The 22159-nt window shown below is 45.4% G+C and overlaps 1 protein-coding gene across 1 annotated transcript in view; it reads right to left on the minus strand.

The window, feature by feature from the left end:
• Nucleotides 1-14140: 14140 nt before the first annotated feature.
• LOC103724770 (ADP-ribosylation factor 2) overlaps nucleotides 14141-22159 on the minus strand; it is a 22842-nt gene continuing 14823 nt past the window's right edge. The window contains exons 4-5 of the mRNA XM_008821913.3: nucleotides 18386-18510; nucleotides 14141-15894 (exon numbers count right to left, since the gene is read on the minus strand). Of these exons, the coding sequence (XP_008820135.1) occupies nucleotides 15733-15894; nucleotides 18386-18510 (287 nt within the window). The 3' untranslated portion in view covers nucleotides 14141-15732. The remainder of the gene's footprint in view (nucleotides 15895-18385; nucleotides 18511-22159) is intronic.

Consider the following 22159-nt stretch of genomic DNA (forward strand, 5'->3'; position numbering starts at 1 on the left):
TCTCTCTCTATATATTTCTCTCTGATTTTTTTTTCGGTCTTTTTGAGACCCTGTAGCCCCCGCTGGCTGAGAACTCACTATGTAGACCAGGCTGGCCTCAATCTCACAGAGATCCTCCTGCCTCTGCCTCCTGAGTTCTGAGATTAAAGGTGTGTGCCACCATGCCTGGCTTCTGTTTTTTTGAAGCAAAGTCTCTCTACGTAGCCCTGGCTAGCCTGGAACTCACTATATAGACCAGGCTGGCCTCAAAGTTAGAATTCTCCTGCCTCTGCCTCCTGCATGCTGGGATGACAGACATGCATTGCCATATTGGCTTTAAATAACGATCTTTCAATGTGACAACAGTGGTAGTAAGTATATGCAGATGGCATCAAAGCTGCTAAGAGGATGCAGGGTTCCTCCATCCTGGAACACTGAGAAGAGATGAGTGGACACTGGTGGATGGGGACAGCTGGAAATAGGGAAAGGCAGGCTTGGCAGAGGAACAACACATGCAAGGACACTGAGGTGTATAAAATGTTTCTTTGTGGCTCTTGGGGATGTGATATGATTGGGAGTGTATCTAACTCTGCCACAGAGCTTCCCAAGTCCCCATAACATCTGTCACCCGTGGTGATGGCTCCACCATTAGCTCCCCAGATAAGGAGCTTTGGGATGTGATAGCTATGCTGGGACCATCAGCCCGTCTCCTTTCCACTGCCCCATCTACTCTAGACAAGAGTATCCCAGCTTCCCCTGGAGGCTGTGGGCAAGGCAGGCTTGCCTCCTTGTACTGGGGGCTGACTGCCTTGGTCTTCAGGAATGCCAGTCTCTGGGTGGCTCTACTGTGTGCTGGAGAGAATTTCAGCTCTGCAGCCAAACTGCTGCTGGAGTTAGCTGTGCAGGGTTCTGACCCTTCCATCTCTGTGACCCAGCATTCAACTCCTCCCCAGTGCTAAGCATACATAGGTACTTCATACATGTTTGTTGAAAAAGTAATGAGCTAAGAAAGGAAGGTGGAAAATGAAAGGGAGGCAGAGAGAGAGAGTCAAAAAGATTTATTTTTCCAAAGTGAGAAGGGTAACTGGGCATGGTGGCACACACTGTAATCCCAGCACTGGAGGGCTGAGACAGGAGATCAAGAGCTCAGCCTGGGCTACATAGTAGGGCCCTATCTACAAACAAATAAATGAGTCAGCTGTGATATTGCACTCCTGTAATCACAACACTCAGGAGGTAGTGGCAGGAGGATCAGAAATTCAAGGCTAGCCTCAGCTACATAGTCAGTTTGAGGCCAGCCTGGGATACATGAAACCCTGTCTCAAGAAAATACAAAGAGGGCCAGTGAGATGGTTTCACAGGTAAAGGCACCTGGTGCCAAGCTTGACAACCTGAGTTTGATCTCCAAGGCTCACATGGAAGAAGGAGAGAACTGACTCCCACAAGTTGTCCCCTGACTTCCACACACACTGTGGCGCATGGCGTGCCCCACCCAACAATACACACAAATAAATAAATGTAATAAAATTAATTTTAAATCCTCCCAAACGAACAAGATAGGTAAGTAAATAAATGCAGACAAGCTGGAATGTAGTTCAGTTGTAGAGTTTGTCTAGCATGCATGAGACCCTAGGCTCATTCCCCAGCACTCCCTCTACCCCCCAAAAACAAGAAGATAAATGACATGTTGGGGTATCTAGGGCACCAGACACACCAATAAGACCCCAGACCTGGACCTTCTGCCCTCTTGGCCACATAGATGATAACAATATCAGATGACACCACATAGCACACACTACATATACGATGCTGTAGCTAAGTCCCAGGAGACCTGCAGTCCCAGGGGCCTGAGCCACCATAGGGCTAGGCAGCCTGCCATGTTCCACAACTAAGGCACACGGGGGCTGGGTGTGGACCTGGCAGTCTGACCTCAGGACCTGCCTGCCTCTCTAACCATGCTGTGTGATGTATAGTGCTTTGGGGGACATGATCACTGACCAGGAGGAATGACAGCCCCAGTCTTTGTGATTTGTTCAGTGTAGTCTTCAGACCTCTGGTTCACCCAGGAGATGGAGTACTGTTCTCAGGGGCCAGCAGTTTGCTGGCTGGACAACTGATGATGAGAAACTGACTAACCACCACTCACTGAGGGTCAAAGAAGCCTGGCTCCCAAAGCCCAACCCCGTGCTCACTGCCTGGTGCCCAGATCCCTGCCACACCGCCCCTGGGAGTCAGTAAAGGATGGATCCCTAGAGTCTTACCAAGAAGCCTTGCCGCCCAGAATCCACCATCCTCTCTCTCACACAGCCTTCCTTCAGTAGCTATCCTTGTCTCCTCCCTGTTCTTCTCCCTCCCACCTTGTTCTACTTTGCTTTCAAATGCTACGATAAAAACATAGACCAAAAACAACTTGGAGAGGAAAGGGTTTATTTGATCTTACATCTCCCTGGTCACAGCTCATCTCTGAGAAAAGCCAAAGCAAGAACTCAGGGCAGGAACCTGGAGCACAGACCATGGAGGTATGCAGCTTCCTGACTTGCTCCCTGACCCATGCTCAGCCTGCTTTCTTATCCAACACAGGACCACCTGCCCGGGGATGGCACCACCCACAATAGGCTAGGCCCTCCCACATCACTCAACCATCAAAAAAATGCCCCACAGACATGACCACAGGCCAATTCAATGTAGGAAATTCCTCAGTTGAGGTTCCCTCCACCCAGGCATGTCAAGTTGACAACTGAAGCCATCCAGCATACACCCTATTACATATGCTCCTCAGTTAATAACAGCTCACCACTTGGATATCAGTGGTGCCCAGTACTATACCAACTGCCACATACCTCATCCCACTGCATCTTCTGTGACCTTTGTGTCATTCAGGTATCACTTAGTGCTGTCCAGACTGGGGTGGGGGGGGGGAGAACTAATTCCAAACCCAACTCTTTAGCCAGGATCTTCTAGAAAGAATAGCCATTGAGCCCTATATAGGATGCTTGGGCCTTTTTTAGTTTAAATATTAATTTACATATTTTAGTGTGTGTGTGTGTGTGTGTGTGTGTGTGTGTGTGTGTGTGTACATGAGCATGTGCTACACAGCACAAGTGCCTTCCTCTGCTGAACCATCTCACCAGACTGGCCCTTTTCTCATTTTGAGATTGGCTCACCTCCTTTCTCAGACTGCCTTGTTTCACCATTGCTAGGTACTGAAGTCAGGACAAAGGTGTTTCTCACTGTGGCCTTATCACAAGTAGATAGGAGCCCTGTGATGGTGGTGGCAGAGCAGTGTCATCCAAATGCTAGAAGGTATCCCAGGGATTAAAGGGGCTTCAGACACATTGCCTACTGCAGTGGTTCCAATGGCCAAAAGGACATCAAGTGGCTTAGGAGAGGTGGGCCCAGCATGTTCCATAGATGGGTTTGGAGGGGCCAGGGCAGGGGAGGCAGGCTGGACCCTCAGCTCCAAGCACTGCAGAGGGCAGAAAAGGAGATATGAGAGAATCACTGGTTTCACAGGTAACTGGCCCAGGTGATCAAATGTCATAGTTGGGGTCTTACGGGAGGGATTGTAGCCAGGAAATACTATACAGGAAATCCAGATTAGATCTACCTTCATGGCCAAAAACTTGAATGCAGTTGTTAGAAGCCCTAGGTTTCCTTCTATCAGCATTCTCCATCCCACAGCGACACCTGCAGGGCGGCCCCCAAATCAACTTGGGGCTGTTAGGGCCAGTACTAAGCTTTATGTTTTGTGGGCAGTAAACACAGCAAAAGTCTCCCTTACAGTTGAGAACCATCATCCAGGCCCAGTTCTTTCCAACAACCTCTTGTCCCTGATTTGGGCAGGTATTACTATACCCATTTGACAGATGAGAAAGCGGGCCCCCCAAAGTTAGAATCATTCAGCTAGCAGGTGGCTGCCAGGCAAGATTGTAGCTCAGGCCCTTTGCCAAAAATCTCTATCCTCTACTGCTGTCTCTCTACCCACCCACGAGAGAGAGAGAGAGAGAGAGAGAGAGAGAGAGAGAGAGAGAGAGAGAGAGCAAAAATCTGAGGGCTGGGGGGTCCTAAAAGCCAGAGTTTGTAACTTGGCTCTGTCCCTGCCTTGCCTGAAAATTCCCACCCCCTCCAACCAGGGAGTGGAAACATCCCCAGACAGAACAGCCTCCCAGTCTGTCAGCCCATTAAAACACATATAAAATTGAGCTACTTAGGATTGTTGAGGTGAGGTGCATGGATTTTTTTTCAACATCTCAAAAACTGGCAACATAATTGAGGACATTATTTTTCTCCCTGCAGTGCTTGTCTCGGCAAACCCTTGTCAGCCAGAACTTGGAGGCCAAGGCTGTCTCCCCTGACAGGAAAGAGAGACTCAAGTTGTCTAAATTCACCAATTTTCCTGAAATATGAAACCTATAATTTCCTGAGCCGTGTTCTGTTACTTGGCCATCCAGATTCCCGAGTTCATGTTTAATTACTGTCAATATAAAAGGTGGCAACCCATTTGGGTGGACACTGGTGATTACTGTTCAGTGAGCCACATGCAAAGTGTCCCCTCAGGGGTGGCTCATCATGAATGTATCTCTGGGACAACTTCTACCACCCAACTTGCACATCCCAGAAGTTTGTTCTGGAAGCTTGTTGCTACAGTCCCTGGAAGTGCCATGTTGTCCTAATGGAAGCCTAATTAGAAGACATACATACCTGCCCACTAGCTGGCTGGCATGTCCTCTCCTGTCTGCACACTGTGCCATCAGCGGTGGCTTAACTGTCCTGGGCAACTTTGCTGTCAATTATCTGTACTAGAGTTTTTTTTCTTACTAATTCACAACCTTCCATATTTTTGCTCCCTAATTAGCCAACAGTATTTAGTAACTACCTGCTGTATACACATCCTTGGAATGTTTGCTTAGGGTTGCCAAAGAAAATATATGCTCCTATGGGGGTGCTGGTCTCTTTCGGGGTGTTTAGTCAGATGAATAGGGAATACATACCGAACTGTTACTATATTTGAAATTTGCCTGGAAATACACCCATCTGAGAATGTTTGGCCAGTGGAGTAAGAAAACAGGTTCTGTTGCTCTGGGATCTTCTCCACCTCACTCAGCCAGAGGAACATAAGGAGTGCATTTTGATTTTGAAGACATGCAGGGAATTTCACCCCAAAATGTGTCAGTCTCCTATGCTGATCATTTTAATTGAAGGCCTGTGGAGACCAGCAGCTCTGGGAGAGGATTTTTTGTGATGTTTCCCTCATCTGCTGAAAGACCCAACAAAGAGGAAAATGACAGATGTCAGTCCCCTCCCTGAGGGTTAACTAAACTCATAGCTCAGGAAGGGAAACTGAGAAATGTCACTACAATCTTGGGCCAAAATTATGGGGACTGTAGATATAGCTCAATGGTAAAGTGCTTGCCCCACAAGCATGAGGACCTGAATTCAGAGCCCCAGCAATCACATAAAAGCTGGGCACAATGGTGAGGGCCTGTAATCCCAGTGCTGAGGAGGCAGAGACAGGAGGATCCCAGGGCTCACTGCAGCCAGTCTAGTCAAATTGGTGAGCACCATGTTCAGTGAGAGACCCTGTCTCAAAAAACAAAATGGACAACAGTAGAGGAAGACACTCAACATCGACCTTTGGCCTGCATATGCACACACACGTGCGTGCACACATACAACCACTTACATACATACAAACAAACAAAAAAAACTATAAGGAATTGTCCATCTTCTAGTCCCATTTGTTCCCCCTAAAATCATTCACTAACCCTCTCAATGACCTACATTCCCCCACCTGCCTCTGCCCTGTGAAGATGATATATAGACATAAAGCTCAATGAGCAGAGGTGATTACTCTCCTGCCATTCACCTGTCCACGTTAAATAATGTACACCTGATGACGCTGTCTATTGTCAGTCCATTCCTGTGAACCTTCTGAGGACCAGGTTCCCCTTAGCCCTGCAACTTCATTAATTAACTCACCAAGAATTTGTTGAACACTTCCCCCTGTGTTTGGCCCTGGGAGAGGATTTTTGCAAAGCACAGTCTCTTATCTCAGAGTTGACAGCCCAGTAGGGAGGCTATATCCAATTTTTAAAGATGCAAATTACAGCATGGAACAGAGGTGCGTTCTGGGAGTGATGAGGAAATCTGGCTCTTGGGAAATTGTCAGAAAGGCTCATCCTCCTAGAAAGGAAGCAGCCTTTGAAGTGTTACCGCCTGTTACCAGCCCCAGTCAGTAGCAGCTGAGGAAGGGGAGGAGAGCCACTTTGGACCCAACACTGTGCCCTCATTGGTGACAAAAGAAATGAGGGGTTGGTTCAGAGCCATCTAGAATGACTTCCTTCTCTCTGCTTCCAGATCCTGCCCAGGATTCCCAGACTTTAACCTTCAGGCTTCCCATGCCCCCAATACTCAGCCACCATTCCATCCTGTGCAGCCTTCTTGGGCCACATTTGGCTTCTACCTCCCCAGTAGGTACTCCAAATCAAGGCCCTGGGAACCCCCACTCCTGCAAGTCTTGGAAGGCTGGACCATTGGTTTGTCCTGTCTTCAGAGGTGGGACCCACCAGAAAGGAGAAAATGAAGAGATGTAGTATTTTAAGTTATTTTATTATTTTTATTTTACATAAATGAGTGTATTGCCTGCATGTGTGTAACTGCATCCATGTCATGCAATGCCCTCGGAAGTCAGAAGAGGGCATTGGATTTCTCCAGAACTGGAGTTATGGATTGTTGTTAGTCACCCTATGGGTGCTGGGAACCAAACCTAAGCCAGTGCCCTTAACCGCTCAGCCATCTCTCCAGTCCCTAGATGTAGTATTTTTTAATTAAAGCAGTAGCTGTGTTGACTTTTAAAGGGACATGAGTGAGAAAAACTAAAGATCAAATAATAAGAATAAATGATTTCAGAAGTGTTTACTATCATGATGAATGGATAAGGCATTGAGCACAGTGCCTCAAACTCATAAGTATCCAATAAAAGTTGGGTGGTATTAATACTGTTATTACTGAATCCCAGAATGATGGAGCATTATAATAAGACACAAGTGTAACAAAAGCAGTCTTTAAAAGCTGAAATTTTTCAGAGCAAGAATAGCAGAAGAGACAGACTCAAGACAGATAACATGATTGTAAGACCTGAAAAAATTTATGTCTCTTTTTTCCTAATATGATTCCCTTTTCTTCTTTTTTGGGGGGTGGAGAATTAATTTTTGTTTTGTTTTGTTTTGTTTGATATAGGGTTTTACTCTGTAGCCCAGACTGGCTTTGGACTCATAGCAGTCCACCTGCCTTGTCCTCCTGAGTACTGGAACAACAGATATACTCTTCTACACCTAGCTTCTTCCATTTTCTTCATTAAGGAGAATTTGGCCAGCCATGATGACACAAGCCTGTAATCCCAGCACTTAGGAAGCTAAGACAGGATGCTGGAGAATTCAAGTCTAGTCTGGGATAAATAAAAAGCTGAATGGAAGGAAGGAAGGAAGGAAGGAAGGAAGGGAGGGGAAGAAAGGAGAGGGGCAAGGAGGGAAAGACAGGGTGGAGGGAGGGAGGGATGAACTGGCAAAGGAAAGGGTAATAAACATGATTGTGACGAGGCTGGGACCCAAGACAGCTGACAATGGTATTTAGTATAGTCCTTCTGCTTTGCCTGCACTCAACTCTCTTAATCAAACCAAATATAACCAAGGACTTGGCAGTGTGCTACAGATCCCCTGCTGGTAAATACTAAGAAGTCAGGAAGCTAAGAAAGCTGAAGGAAATGGGAGTAAGCAAATGTTGCCTAGGTTTGAGAAAGAAGATTCTGGAAATTACAGATCAGTGTGTCTTTTTAGTGGGGGGCAGGTACTGGAGATAGAACCCAGGGTCTCACACGTGGTAGGTAGATGCTCTACCCCGGAGCCACAGCCCCAGTCCTTTGTTAATCTGACATTACTCTGTAGTCAGATAAACTCTGATCGCTTAGAAAAGACAGCAGGTGTGACTATGACCAGTGGAACTTACTAATAATCAAATTAACTTCATTTCCACTGTGATAGCTTGGTAAGGAGGGTATTTCTGAGCATACTGCATGCTTTCTTTTAGCAAAACATGACAGAACTTTTTTTTTGGTCTTTTTGAGACAGGGTTTCCCTGTAGCTCCAGCTGTCCTGGAACTCACTATGTAGACCAGGCTGGCCTTGAACTCACAGAGATCCGCCTGCCTCTGCCTCCTGAGTGCTGGGATTAAAGGCATGCGCTACCACACCCGGTGACAGAACTCTTTTTAAAAAATATTTTATTATTTTATGTGTATGAATGTATTGTCTGGATGTGTGTAAGTGCACCCATATCATGCAAGGCTAGCTGCAGTCAGAAGAGGTCATCAGAGCCCCTGGAACTGTAGTTACAGATGGTTGTTAGCCGCCATGTGGGTCCTGGGAACCAAGCCCAGGTCCTTTGCAGGAGCAGCCAGTGCTCTTAACTGTCGAGCCATCTCTCCAGCCCCTCTGACAGAACTTTTAAAAACTTTTTTTAACATTTATTTGTGGTGGGGTGGGCACGGGTGGACGTCAGAGAACAATTTGTGGGAGTCAGTTTTCTCTGTCCACCATGCAGATTCAGGGGCTCAAATTCAGGTTCATCAAACTTAGCAGAAAGCACCTTTACCCAATGAACCATCTTGCTGGCCCCTGAACTTTTCAGGATTACCAGTTGACAAGATGAAGAAATAAGGGTGCAACTTAAATTATGATTAGCCAAAATATACATAGCTGAGCATCTGCGTGTAAACAGCATCACCATAAAGCACATTACAGGTGCTCAGTAGATCTGTTCCACTAATGAATCAAACTAAAGGGAGCTTTCTGCTGGCATGCCTCAATCTCACTCAATATTTCTTATCATTGATTCAGATGATGACTTGTGAGTCAGGGTATCAATTTGCAGAAGGCAAAACTTGGAGGTCCTTTCCATGGGAAAACCCAAGATTCAAAAAGAATCCAAAAAGTTAGGTTGATGGGCTGAAGCCTAATGAAGAGAGACAAACGCAAATTGTTCATTAGGGTTCAGCTGAATGTAGTGAGTGCTTATTGCATGCCTGTATATTGCTGTGTTCACGTGAATAATCTAGCTATGATATGATTTTGATACAAAAGGATGCCTACAGCTGGGGTGTTACTCAGTTGGTAGACTGTCTGCCTAGCAGGCATGAACCCTGGGTTTGAGTTCCAGCATATCAAAAAATTGAGAGTGGTGGCCCATGCCTGTAATCTTAGCACTCAGGAGATGGAGGCAGAAGGATCAGAAGTTCAAGGTCATCCTCAGCTATATAACGAGTTAGAAGTCAGTTGGGGCTACATGAAACCCTATTGGGGGGGAGGAGCCTAAGGCAGCACTCAGGAGGCTGAGGCAAGAGGATCAGAGTTGAAGGCCAGCCTGGGATACATAGTGAGAGACTGTCTACACCTGCCCAACCAAAGGGTATCTATTGCACTGGAAAAGGGAAAGATGAGCTTGGCATATAAGATTGGTAGTGGAAGCATGATGTAAAGAGTCAGATGAGGACAATGTCAGAAGCAACAACAGTATCAGAAGAGGTTGCTGGGTGTTTACACTTGGAAGCCCCTTCCCAGGGAAGGGGGTGAAAAAAAATCAAGTTATAGTTCATTGGAATGGAGCCATAGATCTGGCTAAGATGGAGCTGAGTACTTCCACCTCAGAAGCCCTTTCTGCAGGTGAATGGATTGTAAAATGAAAAGCCCAGAGCAGCAGTAATTAAAGGGTGGAGGGAGGGCATGTGTCCCAGCTGGCTCTGCCTTGACGTAGATTTGGAGAAGGGTTTATACAGTGGAGGAAAGCTAAGATCAAGAGACTCCTGTCATCAAGAGCATTAAAGAAAATATAATCACACATAATGGGTGAGACTGGATTGGATTCTAGTTTGGGAGGAGAAAAGCCATTACAAAAAAACAGCATGAGATGATTAGATGACATTGTCAAAGTGAACTTTTCTCACATTCTCTCTCTCCCCCTTTCACCAACTGTCTTTCCCTTCCTTCCTCTCTCCCTCCACTCAACCCATGCAGCCCAGGCTCACCTTGAATTTGTGATCCTCCTGCCTCAGTTTCCTAAGTACAGACTTTGTTTCTTTTTAAATTTTTATGTGTATGAGTGCTTTGCCTGCACATATGTGGGTGCACCTGTGTTTTGCAATGCCCACAGACATCAGAAGAGGGTGTTGGGTTCCCTAGAACTAAGTTACTGATGGTTGTTAGCTACTATGTGAGCACTGGAACTGAACCCAGGTCCTCTGCAAGAGTATCCAGTGCTCTTAACCACTGAGCCATCTCTCCAACACCTCTTGAAAAAGATTTTTAGTTATGTGTATTTGTGTGTCTATGTGGACATGTGCATGTGAGTTCAGGTACCTGTGAAGTGAGAAGAGGGCATTGGATCCTCTGGCATTAGAGTTACAGGTGGTTGTGAGTCACCTGATGTGGGTGCTGGGAACCCAACTTGGGTCCTCTGGAAGAGCAGTACTCACTCTTAACTGCAGAGTCCTGATCTTGTTTCTGATGGACAAGACCCTCGCTTGGATCCATGCTGATATTCTCAGGGGCAAAGTCTCTGTTATTTTCAAATGAGTCAGCAAAAGAAATATATGAAAATGGAGGTCTACAGAGGAAATGTTGTGGTGAGCAACTACATCTAGAGAGACATTCTGACACTTTTGTTTAAAATTTTTCTAAACGTGTTGAGAAAACCAGGTGTGCTGGCATTTGCACTCAGGAGATGGAGGGAGAAACACAAGTTGGAGTCGGGCTACGTAGCAAGACCCTGTCTCAAAGGAAAAAAGTGCCGGGGAAAAATGAAATGAGGGGTAGGTAGGTAAACAATAGCTTCCTGAGCATGCAAGGTGGCATATCAAAGGTGTGTATGCCAGCCCTCAGGGCCTCATCTAGATCTGCCAAGTCAGAGGTCCTGAGAGGAAAGCCAGGTGGCTGGTTAGCAGAGCGCTGGTTCCTGCACATTTGTGTTGTCTTACCAGATATGGCTGCTTCTGCCTGGATTGCTGTACTTGCTTAGCCACTGCCAAGCCAACTGAGGCCAGCTGAAAAGGTTATGCAGGAAGAGTCAGTAGGATTCCCACAATAATTCTAGTTAAAAGACCCTGGGGTTCACAGAGGTAGGTATTTTTAACCATGGTCACACAGCTGGCCTGTGATAGGACAAGAATTTGAACCCAGTCTTGACTCTAGGATCCAAACTAACACTGCGATGTGCTGGCATCTGCAGATTCCCAGTTCCCTGCATTAAGAATGCTGACAGGTTCCATCAAGTAGAAAATGGGAGTCTAGAAATCTTGTCCTGTGAAAAACACTGGGGGTTTTTCTCTTGAAATGAAATTACTTGAGAATGCAATGACTTCTCAGGCACTCAGACTTGTTGTAGGGCAAAGCTTAGTTTGCTTTACAGGAGACTAAGCACAAGTGATGGAGTTCATCTTGGATTAGAGCCTCACATCCCAGCTGGACTGGCCTTCCCTGAGGCTCTGAGCTCCCCAACACTGAGGTTAGCGGCGGTTGGGCAGGTGTTCCACTCGGAGTGCTCTCTCCTCAGAATGCCTGCAGCCCACCCAGCAGGCACTTCAACCCTGTTGGTTTCACCACTGTAAATGTCACACTTCTTTACAACTCATCCATTGTAAGTGAACAACCGGATGGATCTTAGTGAGTTTAGAGTTGTACAAACTCTAGGTCACACAAGCCACATTTCTAAACATTTGGCTAACGGTTTTGCCTCTGCTTCCTTTCCTCCTCCATGCCAAGTTCTGGGGGCCAGTGCCTGGGTCTTCGGCATATTCCACAACAGTGTGCACTCAGAAGGGTGTGGGTCCTGGTGTCCCAGGCCAGCATTTGAATTGTGCCCAGGTGGCTCCAAGTGAAGGTCAGAGGGCAACTTGGCAGCATTGGTTCTCTCCTTCCACCATGTGGGTCCTGAGGGTGGAACTCAGGTCGTCAGGCTTGGCAGCAAGCACCCTTACCTGCTGAGTCATATACCTTTTTTTTTTTTTTTTTTTTTTTTTTGAAACAGGGTCTCACTTATGTAGCCCAGGCTGTCTGGACCTCTCAATTTTCCCCCTTCTGTCTCCCTAGTGTACGATCACAAGCATGTGCTACCATGCCTAGCTTTCACTTGATCTTCTTATGCCAGTTTTTGCCCTCTTGTAATGCAGATGCAATCCATGTGCCTTGCTGGGAAAGTGATATATATTAAGTATGTGGTGGCATGACAGGCACTGTGCTCAAGAAATAGCAGATGTTGAGTGCTGCTGCTATCTTTATTACTGCCACTCAATGTCCTCTTCTCTGGGTCACTCCTGGTGTCCAACCCTTACTACCAGTAAGGGGAGATGGATTCCCTAGCACTTGAGAGCCCCCTAGCCCATCCCAGGTAGTGATGGATGCATGGGAGGAGCTGGGAGGAGCTGGGTGAAGCAGCAGCACCACCTAGTGGCGATGTGTGGCAGCAAGCTACGCATCAGCTGATCTGAGTTGGACACCTTTTAAGTCCAATTGTCCAATGCCTATATGACCAGAGCAACCTTCTAGACATGGTATCCTATGCCATGCATTAGAGACGACAAAGCTAAAGAATGAAAAGCAAGAAAAAAGATCAGAGCACAATGCTCCACCAAGTCTCTGGAGATTTGACCAATGAAGTCTCTGGAGATTTGACCAATGATGAGAGGTTGCCTACAACTAGGGGAATGGGGATGTGAGGATATGGATACTGACTGCTAAAAAATCTAGTGTCTTTTCTTTAGAAAATGCTCTCAAATCTCAGTGATGGGTGCACACATCCATGACTATACTAACTACCACTGAACTGTACACTTAAATGAACTCCCGTGCCCTATCTGCCAAGGACCCCAGGTCACTTCCGGTCACACAGGAAACCTACTTTGAAACTTAGACTACACACCCTTCCTGTCCTAACACCATGTAGAAATATCCTTATTTGGCATGATGTATAACAAATCAAAATACATGTCTGCGATATACAGAAGTGACTCACAGGGCTCCGACAAGCCATAATGATCATATTCTGGGCATTCACAAAGACCTGTACCTCTGCTAAGATTCCTGGGACTTCTGTTCTAAGAGAAGTTGAGTATCAGCTTGTGTGTGGCAGAGCTCTCCTATTCTGATCAGGTGATGACATTCCCTTTATATCTGCTGTCACAGTGATAACAGTAGTAGCACTCCTTCCCCTCCCGGGGTGGTCAAAATCATAGTCACTTACAGCCTCTGGACTGGTGCTGTGGGCTGACAGCCCCTTAGTACTTCTAAAGCATCCAGCAGTTCCCCAGGCCCTATAGGTAATCTATAGAAACAGAGAGCAGGTAAGTGGTACCCAGGATAGGGGAGTGAAGAATGGGGAACAGATGCCAAGGGAAACAGGGTTTCTTTGGTAGCGATGGAAATTGGTGGTGGCATACTCTGTGAATATAATGACTTACAAATTGTACAAGGAGACCAAAAAAAAAAAGGAAACAGGCTGGGCCCTAGAAGTCTACTTTTTATGTGACCATCTAGGCTGGTCTTACAGCACTGAGCATAGTTAAAAGGAACAGAGAACTCTCAGCAGCAATGGATGACTAGACAGACAGGAGTTGAAACAACCCTCACACCCTATGAGTGATGCTGGTCAGTTTGTGGACAGTACTGCTGTCCACAGTTGGGTACCACCATAGCCCCTAGGAAACGGGAGCAAGGCATTAAAAAGCACACAACATTTAACCCTCACAAATATGAGATCAATATTGCTATCTCCAGCTGACAACCTAGCAAAGTAGCTCAGACACACAGAAGCTCCTACTAAAAGAGTGGCTGGAGAGCGACACAGGCTGGATGTGAAAGTGGCTTTCAGGAATCCAGGTCTCTGTTCAGAACTACTACTGTCAAGTTTCCCCATTTACACTTGCTGACTCCCTAGCTCCAAAGCCACATAAAACAGACATGGTAGGGAAAGTGCCAGTGAGGAATGCTGTCAGGGACCGAGGGCAACACAGCACCTCTTGGTGTATCCTGTATGCATGCCCTGGGAGTTTTCAGAATGTCAGATAGAGGGCAAAGAGACGACGCAGTTCAGACATCCAGGAGTACGTGGCCTTGTCTCCTTCCCAAGCAAGTTCTTTATTGTCTGACCAATCACCAAGTGTTTTCTTTGGCCTACCATCAGGCCAGGTTCACTGGAAAATAATTACAAAAGGGTATGAGACTCCCTGCCAACGGGAGACATACAATTTCAATGTTTCTCAGGAATTCCTGTGGTCAAAAATCACATCTGGACTTAGTTGCCAGTATTGTAATGAGCATTCTTTAAGGTTAAATTTTAAAGAAAAACATTGCAGCCCACATTTACGATGGTGTGGTTTTTCCCTAGAATAACTTCACTGTCACCAATGAACAAGGTTTACTTTTGTTAAAATTCAGCTTATATTCCCCTTCTCTATCAGAGGAATCAAGATTTTTTTTTTTAAAAGGCATTTTAAAAGGGTGAGTAGTAGAAGGCTTAGGTACAAATGTGGCCAAGAGTTGTGTGGGCAGAAGGGCTCGGGACTCAGAGAATCTAGTTCATCTCTGGGCCTTCCTATCACTATCTGGAGGACAACACAGCACACATTTCCAAACAGCTCGTCAGACACTACTGCTATTGGAGAGGGAGTCCATGCCATGGAGAGTGGCCTAGGTAAGAGATGCTTTTCAGAAGAGCAAATTTTAGCACCAACTCAAGGAATACCAGGTTCCTGGGAAATTTATCCCTCACATTAACCTCTTGACTTTCTCACAAACTCTCAGAACTCACAAGTATGCAGTTCTGGGAACAGATACTAACTAAAAGTCTACAGTGGACTGGGACAGCTGGACACAGTGACAACTCCACCTAAGAGTAGCCATCTGCTTCACATAAAGAACATTCAGTACAGAGCAGGGAAGTGGGAGCAGCACCTCAGGGGCCTGAGACAGTGATGCCAGAACACAAGAGCCACCTCACCTTTTTTCCTCCAGCTGACCTCCAGCCACTGAGGACCACAGGGCTCAGTAAAAGAGCCCAGGCCTCCTACAGGGCCATGACCTCACAGGGTCTCCATTTGGCAAATAAGGGAAGGGCTGGAAACTTCTCTAATGTTATACTCTTGATACTCTAATTAAATAAGTCATTGATTCCTAAACCAGAAGTCTGGGCTAAAGCAGAACTTAAAGGAAATGTTCCAATCTGAACCTCTTCACACCTGTGGTAATAATCAAGTATCTTTTCTTCTTGAGGATTGCTTTAAAGCACTGAAAAGTAAGCTACTAGCTTTGGCACAATAGAATGACTGTTCCTTCCTTTCTTTTTACAAAAAGACACCAAAGTCCAACAGGATTCTGGGTATATGGAGATGCCAGACCCAGGATCACCAACAATGGGACCTGTCCAGCTCCAGTTCTCCTCTTTTCCAGCCTGAAGATGCTCTGGCTATCACACCCAGGCAGCCTCTGAAATATGACCATCAAAGCTAGTGAAATGGAAGGTAGCATTCAAAATGTAACACTGGTTTTCTTAAAATGGAATACTGGTTTTCGTATAGCATGTATAAGGCACGGTGTGAGAAAGCTGCCCCCACTCCCAGCCGCACAGCCCATGGGCTCCTCACACGCACACATGCACACAGGATAGGCCAGCTGGCTTTGCCACAATGCACAGGGAATGGATTGCTTCTGATCACTTCTGGTTTTTAAGCTGGTTGGAAAGCCAGTCCAGGCCTTCGTAAAGTCCATCTCCACTGGTGGCACAAGTAGCCTGAATGTACCAATTTCTCTGGCGAAGGGAATGTAAGCCAAGCTTGTCTGTGATCTCTGCTGCATTCATAGCATTGGGAAGGTCCTTGAAAAGAAAGACACAAAAGCCAGTTTATCAACTTCTATTCATATAAAACACAGTCGCCTCTTAAATGTACCCTGACAATCTCTATTTCAGTTACTTGGGCCACAAACCTCGAACTCATCTTTAATTTTCTTTCTCTCCAGTCCATGCAGCTTTGCCAGGATATCCCAATGGTTCTTCCATTAGAATATATTCAGAAATAGCTTCCTCACTGGTCACCCTGCTTCCGCTCTTGCCTCTAAAGCATGTTCTCAATCGAACAGCCAGCAAAAGTCAGATTAATCCTCCTACCAAAATCATACCAAAGTGCTCCTCTCTGTCTTTTTATCGTAGCACTATTATGTGTGACCATATTACAAAAGTTATTAACCAGTATACATTATATGTCATATCTCCTGTAACTAGAACATAAGCTTTATAAGAGCAAGAATCTTCATCTTTTCTCTGAACCACATCCAACATACAGTAAGCTAAAACTAAATTGGAATACATTAACACTGAAGGATGATCTAGATATACTGATATGGAAGAACATCAAATATATGCAAAGTGAAAATGTAGGCCACAAAACAATGCATACCATAATCTCTGGAATTTAAATAACAATACAATCATATAATTACTTATATAAATATAAAATATTTTATTTCTGAAAAGAGATATAAGAAATTTGTTTTATCTGACCATCAAAGCTCATGAAATGGAGGTTGAAGCAATGGCTCAGCAGTTAAGAGCATTGGCTGCTCTTGAAGAGGACTGAGTTCAGTTCCCAACAATCATGCGGCAGCTAACAACCACCTGTAACTACAGTTCCAGGGGATCTGACACTCTCGTCTGTCCTCTACAGTCATTGCATGACATGGATGCACTTATATACATGCAGGCAATACACTCATACATATAAAATAAAAATAAAAGTTATACAAGCTTTGGGGTGGGGCTTAGCTAGTGGACAGCCCCCCAGAAGCAGCCTTTGCAGGTTATACCTGCCTCCAATTCTGGTCTCCAGTCTGTTTTTTCGTCTGCCAAAAAATAAATAAACCAGGGGCTGGAGAGATGGCTCAGCTGTTAAGAGCACCAGCTGCTCTTCCAGAGAACCTAGGTTCAGTTCCCAGCACCCACGTGGCAGCTAACAATCGTCCTTAACTCCAGTTCCAGGGAATCTGCATCTCTCTTCTGGCCTCCACTGGCACTGCATGACATGGGTGAACTTACATACACGCAGGCAAAACATTCATACATATAAAATAAAAATAAATACTTTTTTTTTTCTTTTTTTGGTCTTTTTGGAACAGGGTTTCCCTGTAGCCCCAGCTAGCCTGGATTCACCATGGAGACCAGGCTGGCCTCGGAACTCACAGAGATCTACCTGTTTCTGCCTCCCAAGCGCTGGAATTACAGGCCTGTGCCACCACACCCAGCTTAAAAAGAAATACTTTTTTTAAAGCTAGTGAAATGGAAAGTAGTGTTTAAAATGTAACATTGCTTTTGTTAAAATGTGGTACTGGTTTTCATACAGCATATATAGGCATGGTGTGAGAAAGCCCTACTTCCAGCCACACAGCCCTGTAGTTTCCACACAAACACGCACACACGCACACACACGCACACAGGAAAGACATTTCACTTGATATTCTAAACTGCTTTTCAAGATTCTACACCCTGGATATGTTCTGATTTTATCATTAAAAACAAAGGCTTTTTTTTTTCCTGTTTAAAGTCTGTTATGTCCACTAGTGAAGCTGCGTAGCATGCAACTGACCAGCAAGGTGACAGCTGAGTGAATTGGGATCCATCCACCATAGGAAATCATGTTTATAGAGTGGGTGTGACAAGCGAAACTGCATTTGATAAATCTGAAGTGACAAAACAGGCTGCAGCAGTGTCCTAACTATGGACGTAGAGAGAAGGCGTCCCTGTGTAATAGAGGTCACCTCTCATGGCTGCACTTCATGCTCTCTTTGGCTCAGAACCTGCAGCTGGCCAGTTCTGCCCCAGCCCTCCTCCCACACTTTCAATGCTTTTCCTGCCCAGACTCCCAAGGACCCTATCTCCCCTGCCTTTTTCTCCCCCATTCATTCTGTTCCTGGAACCTGTGGCTCCCTTCTTCCTGGCTCAGATGTCAGTCATCTCTAGCACTTCCCACAGCCACTGCACTTTCTTCCTCCATAATGCTTACTACCAGACACATTACACTGTCTTTGTTCACTGCCTCTCTTCTCACTGGAAAGTAAGCTACATGAATGTGGGGGTTTCTGTATCTTGTTCATTGCTATATGCCAAATACTTAAAGCAAAGTCTGGAACTTAGCAGATGCTCAGTTATTTATGGAGTAAATGACTAAAGACATTCTAAAAGGAACTTGAAGGAGAGGATATGGTTAGGACTGGAGAGAGCAAGGTAGCCATCTACTTTAGGTATCTATATATTTAAGTGAGTCACCTGACAGTAAACTTCAGTGCCAGTATTCACAAAGTCAACAACCACATACCTGTTTGTTTACAAACACCAATAAAACTGCATCTCTGAGCTCATCTTCTGCTAACATTCTGGTTAGTTCTTCCCGGGCCTCATTGACTCGCTCTCTGTCATTACTGTCAACCACAAAAATCAGACCTGGAAAGAAATCCCAAGCACATTAGCAATCCAAACCTGGAGATAACAGCGGTTTGTATGTCAAGACATGGTTCCCTCCTCACATTGAGGCCTTCACTGGAGGCAGGTAATAAAAGATATGTTCTTGCTTAGAAACCCAATACTGGGGAGGCTGATGCAGGATGGTTCAAGGTCAGGCTGAGCCAACAATACATAACGAGATTCTACCTCCCCCATACAAGCCTTTTTGTTTCTTTCTTTTGGAAAGTCTATATAATCTCCAAACTTAGGAAGCTCACTGAACATGCAACTCACCTATCTGATTCAGAAGGATCACAGTCCTTCACCAGATTAAGAAGACATAAAGAAAAGTTAGACCCAGTTCTTAATCACTTAATTTCCACATCAAAGGGAAAAAGGATTTTGAAGAACAGTTTATACAATGAATAGCCTTTGAGGAAGTCACCGAAAACAGAACCTGAGCTGAAGGCCTAGGTGCAAATACTCTGTCTTGGAAGTGGTCCCAGAGAGCAAGCATGAGGGCCTGAGGCAGGAAGATACTGAAGGAGGGACAGGGACGGTCAACATAAAAACAAGAGGTCAAGTTGACAACTCCTATGTGAACAGTGGTTGATGCTGTTGGTTCTGAGCCATATGAAATGTTTGTCCTTTCATACATATCCATCCTCCACTGGTCAAGAGGAACCCAGAAGCTCTAAACCACCCCCCCCCACACACACACATTTCTAGGTCACATTTATAAGAATGTCAGGAGATTCCTATGGACAACTGCAAGAAAAGAATTTGGTTTTCTTGGGACTGGAGAGATAGTTCAGCAGTTAAGAGCAGGGACTGCTCTTGCAGAGGACCCAGGTTCAATTCCCAATACCCACATGGACAACTACGAACTGTCCTTAACTCCAGTTCCATGGGAATCTGAAGCCCTCTTCTGACTTCCGAGGCACTGCACGACATGGGTGCACTCACATACATTCAGGCAATACACTCATAAACATAAAATAAAAATAATAAATATATAAAAAAAAAGAATTTGGTTTTCTTTTGTCCCCAGAACCTTCAGTAGGAGAGGAGCATCTTTGTGATGGTAGGGAGTCTACCCCCGGTAGTTTATGTTACCATGATTGCCTCCAGGGAAGGGAGGGAGGCTGGGGCTTGACTCACAGAGCCAAAGATTCATTCCATCAGGCCTCTGTAATGAAGTCCTACTACAAACATGTCCAGTGGAGCTCACATGAACGTCTCTGGTGGCAGCATTACTACCACAATCATGTGCTAGCAGGAAAGGTGCCAAATGCTTTGGGGCAATGGACAATGGAAATTGTAACTGGCCAGTACCTTCTTAGGTCTATGCCTCTCTCCTGTTGACTCCTGCATTTATGTCCTTTTGCTGTAATAAAGCTGTAATTTTAAGTATAGCACTTTCCTGAGTTCTGTGAGTCATCCTGACAAACTATCAAACCTGCATGGGTAGTGAGAACTGCCAAATTTGTAACTTCCTAGCCCTAATCCTGCTACAGCTGATGATGGAAATGAGGGAATCTTATGCAGGACTATGTCCTTAACCTGTGAAATGTGGCCCAGCTCCAGGTAGTGGGTACCAGAGCCTTTACAGCTCCTACCAGAGCAGCAGAGAAATCCCAGAGGTGAGAAACACAGGACAGGCTAAAGAAGACCATCACTATGTATCACCACACCATACCTGAGGAAGAGCTGAAACCTGCACAGACCTGTCAACTGCTAGAGGAAGCAGACTGAAAGAATGTAGGGGAAGGGGAGCACAGAATGGGAAGTCCCTCAGCAGTAGTCCATGTGACACTAAACAATAACAAGTTGGTATCTGCTGACAGCAAGGTCTCAGACAAAAATATGAAGTGGTTGCCAAAGGAACTCTCTTGATCCTAGGCTAAACTACCAGTAGTTAACAGCTGTGGGTGTGGGTGATAACAAGCAGATTCTCCCAAACATCAGTCAGACCATCCTGGGAATTATACTACTAGTGCTGTATACTCTTAAGTCATAGGCACACTGGAGGGATTCAAAGAGCTACCAGGACAGCAAAGGCGTCAGATGCCAGGTCAGGTAATATGTCCAGGGTGACTACCTAGAGGAAAACACTGAGTGAGAGGCTAATAGCTATCTTCAGATATCAGAAGGGCCATGGCAGAGAGGTTCAAGGTGGTTATAGAGCTCTACGAGAGAGGATTAGTGAGAAAAACCACAGAAGTCCACAGGGCAGAGCCAGAAAGACTAGTGATACAGTGAGCTGATGAGAGGGACTCCTGTCACAGATGTCTGCACCCAAAGTAAGACACATTTCATGGAGACACTGTAGGAGGGACCCTGGTAGAGAAAAGGGAGTTGGGGCAGACAACACTGAGGCTTCACAATTACCCAGGAGAGAAAACCAGGGCTGGCCTTCTGCCCTCACCTCTGTGAGTTGCAGACCCTCTAAGCAGCCCACCCAGCCTACAAGGGCTGCCAGGGCTTCTAGCACATTTAGAGCTTATATGATTCAAAGCTATATCTGGTATATAACTAATTAGATTAAAAGGGAACATTGCAAAACACTCAAGACCCCCACCCCCGAGGTTTGGTATGCTAGTCCAGCAATTCTGGACTCCAAACCTGACTAAGCATACCAGCTGATCTGGATAGTCAAACAAATCCTTTGTTGCCAATGCAAAACCCACAGAGCAGTCAGGTGTTTGATACACATCTTTAATACCAGCACTTGGGAGGCAGAGGCAGGTGGATCTCTGTAAGATCAAGGCCAGCCTGGTCTGCATAGCGACTTCCAGACCAGCTGGGGCTACAGCGAGACCCTGTCTCAAAACAAAACCAAACAAAACCCCACAAAGCAGAAGTGAAGTGTTAACCCTTTGCTATTCCTAATGAAAATAAAACTTTATATCCTTTACCACATACTCCCATCAACAGGATGTTCTGCCCATGTGCATAGGACCAAAGAAGACATGGACATGTCTTCCTTCCCTTAACAATACAATAGAAACAACTAAAACTGTCTAATACTAGGTCCCATTTTATACTGTTCTGATGTAGGACCTTATCTAAGAACCTAGCATCAAATTGACTATCATTCCAAGAGGAAGTTAAAAAAGAGGGACACATAGCCAGGGGGCCATAATGAATTCCAGGCCAGCTTGAACTACATAACAAGACCCTATGGTAGATCACTTGCCTAACATGTGCAAGGATTTGGGTTCAATCCCCAGCACTGAAAAAAAAAAAAAGGTGGGGAGAATATATATATTTTATATTATATACGCTTGAAGATGCATAAAATATGTTTGGACATAAGAAATGAAGGTGGCTATCTATGGGAGAAAAACTGAGGAATGAGACAGTTACTTTTCCCTTTGTATCCTTTTTTCTTTTCCTTATTTTTTGATACAGACTGTCATTCAATAATTAAATGACCCTATAATCAAGAAGAAACATCTCAGGGTGTGGTAAGACACACCTTCAATCCCAGCACTCAGAAGGTCAGAGCAGGCAGAGCTCTGTGAGATCAAGGCTACCCTAGTCTACATAATGAGTTCCAGGTCAGCTGGGGCTACTGGGGACTCTGTCCAAAAGAGAGAAGAGAGAAGAGAGAAGAAAGAGAGAAGAGGAGGGGGGGGGAGGAGGG

Source organism: Nannospalax galili, unplaced genomic scaffold (genome assembly GCF_000622305.1).
Source record: "Nannospalax galili isolate Female #2095 unplaced genomic scaffold, S.galili_v1.0 scaffold1128, whole genome shotgun sequence".
Classification (NCBI taxonomy): Eukaryota; Metazoa; Chordata; class Mammalia; order Rodentia; family Spalacidae; genus Nannospalax; species Nannospalax galili.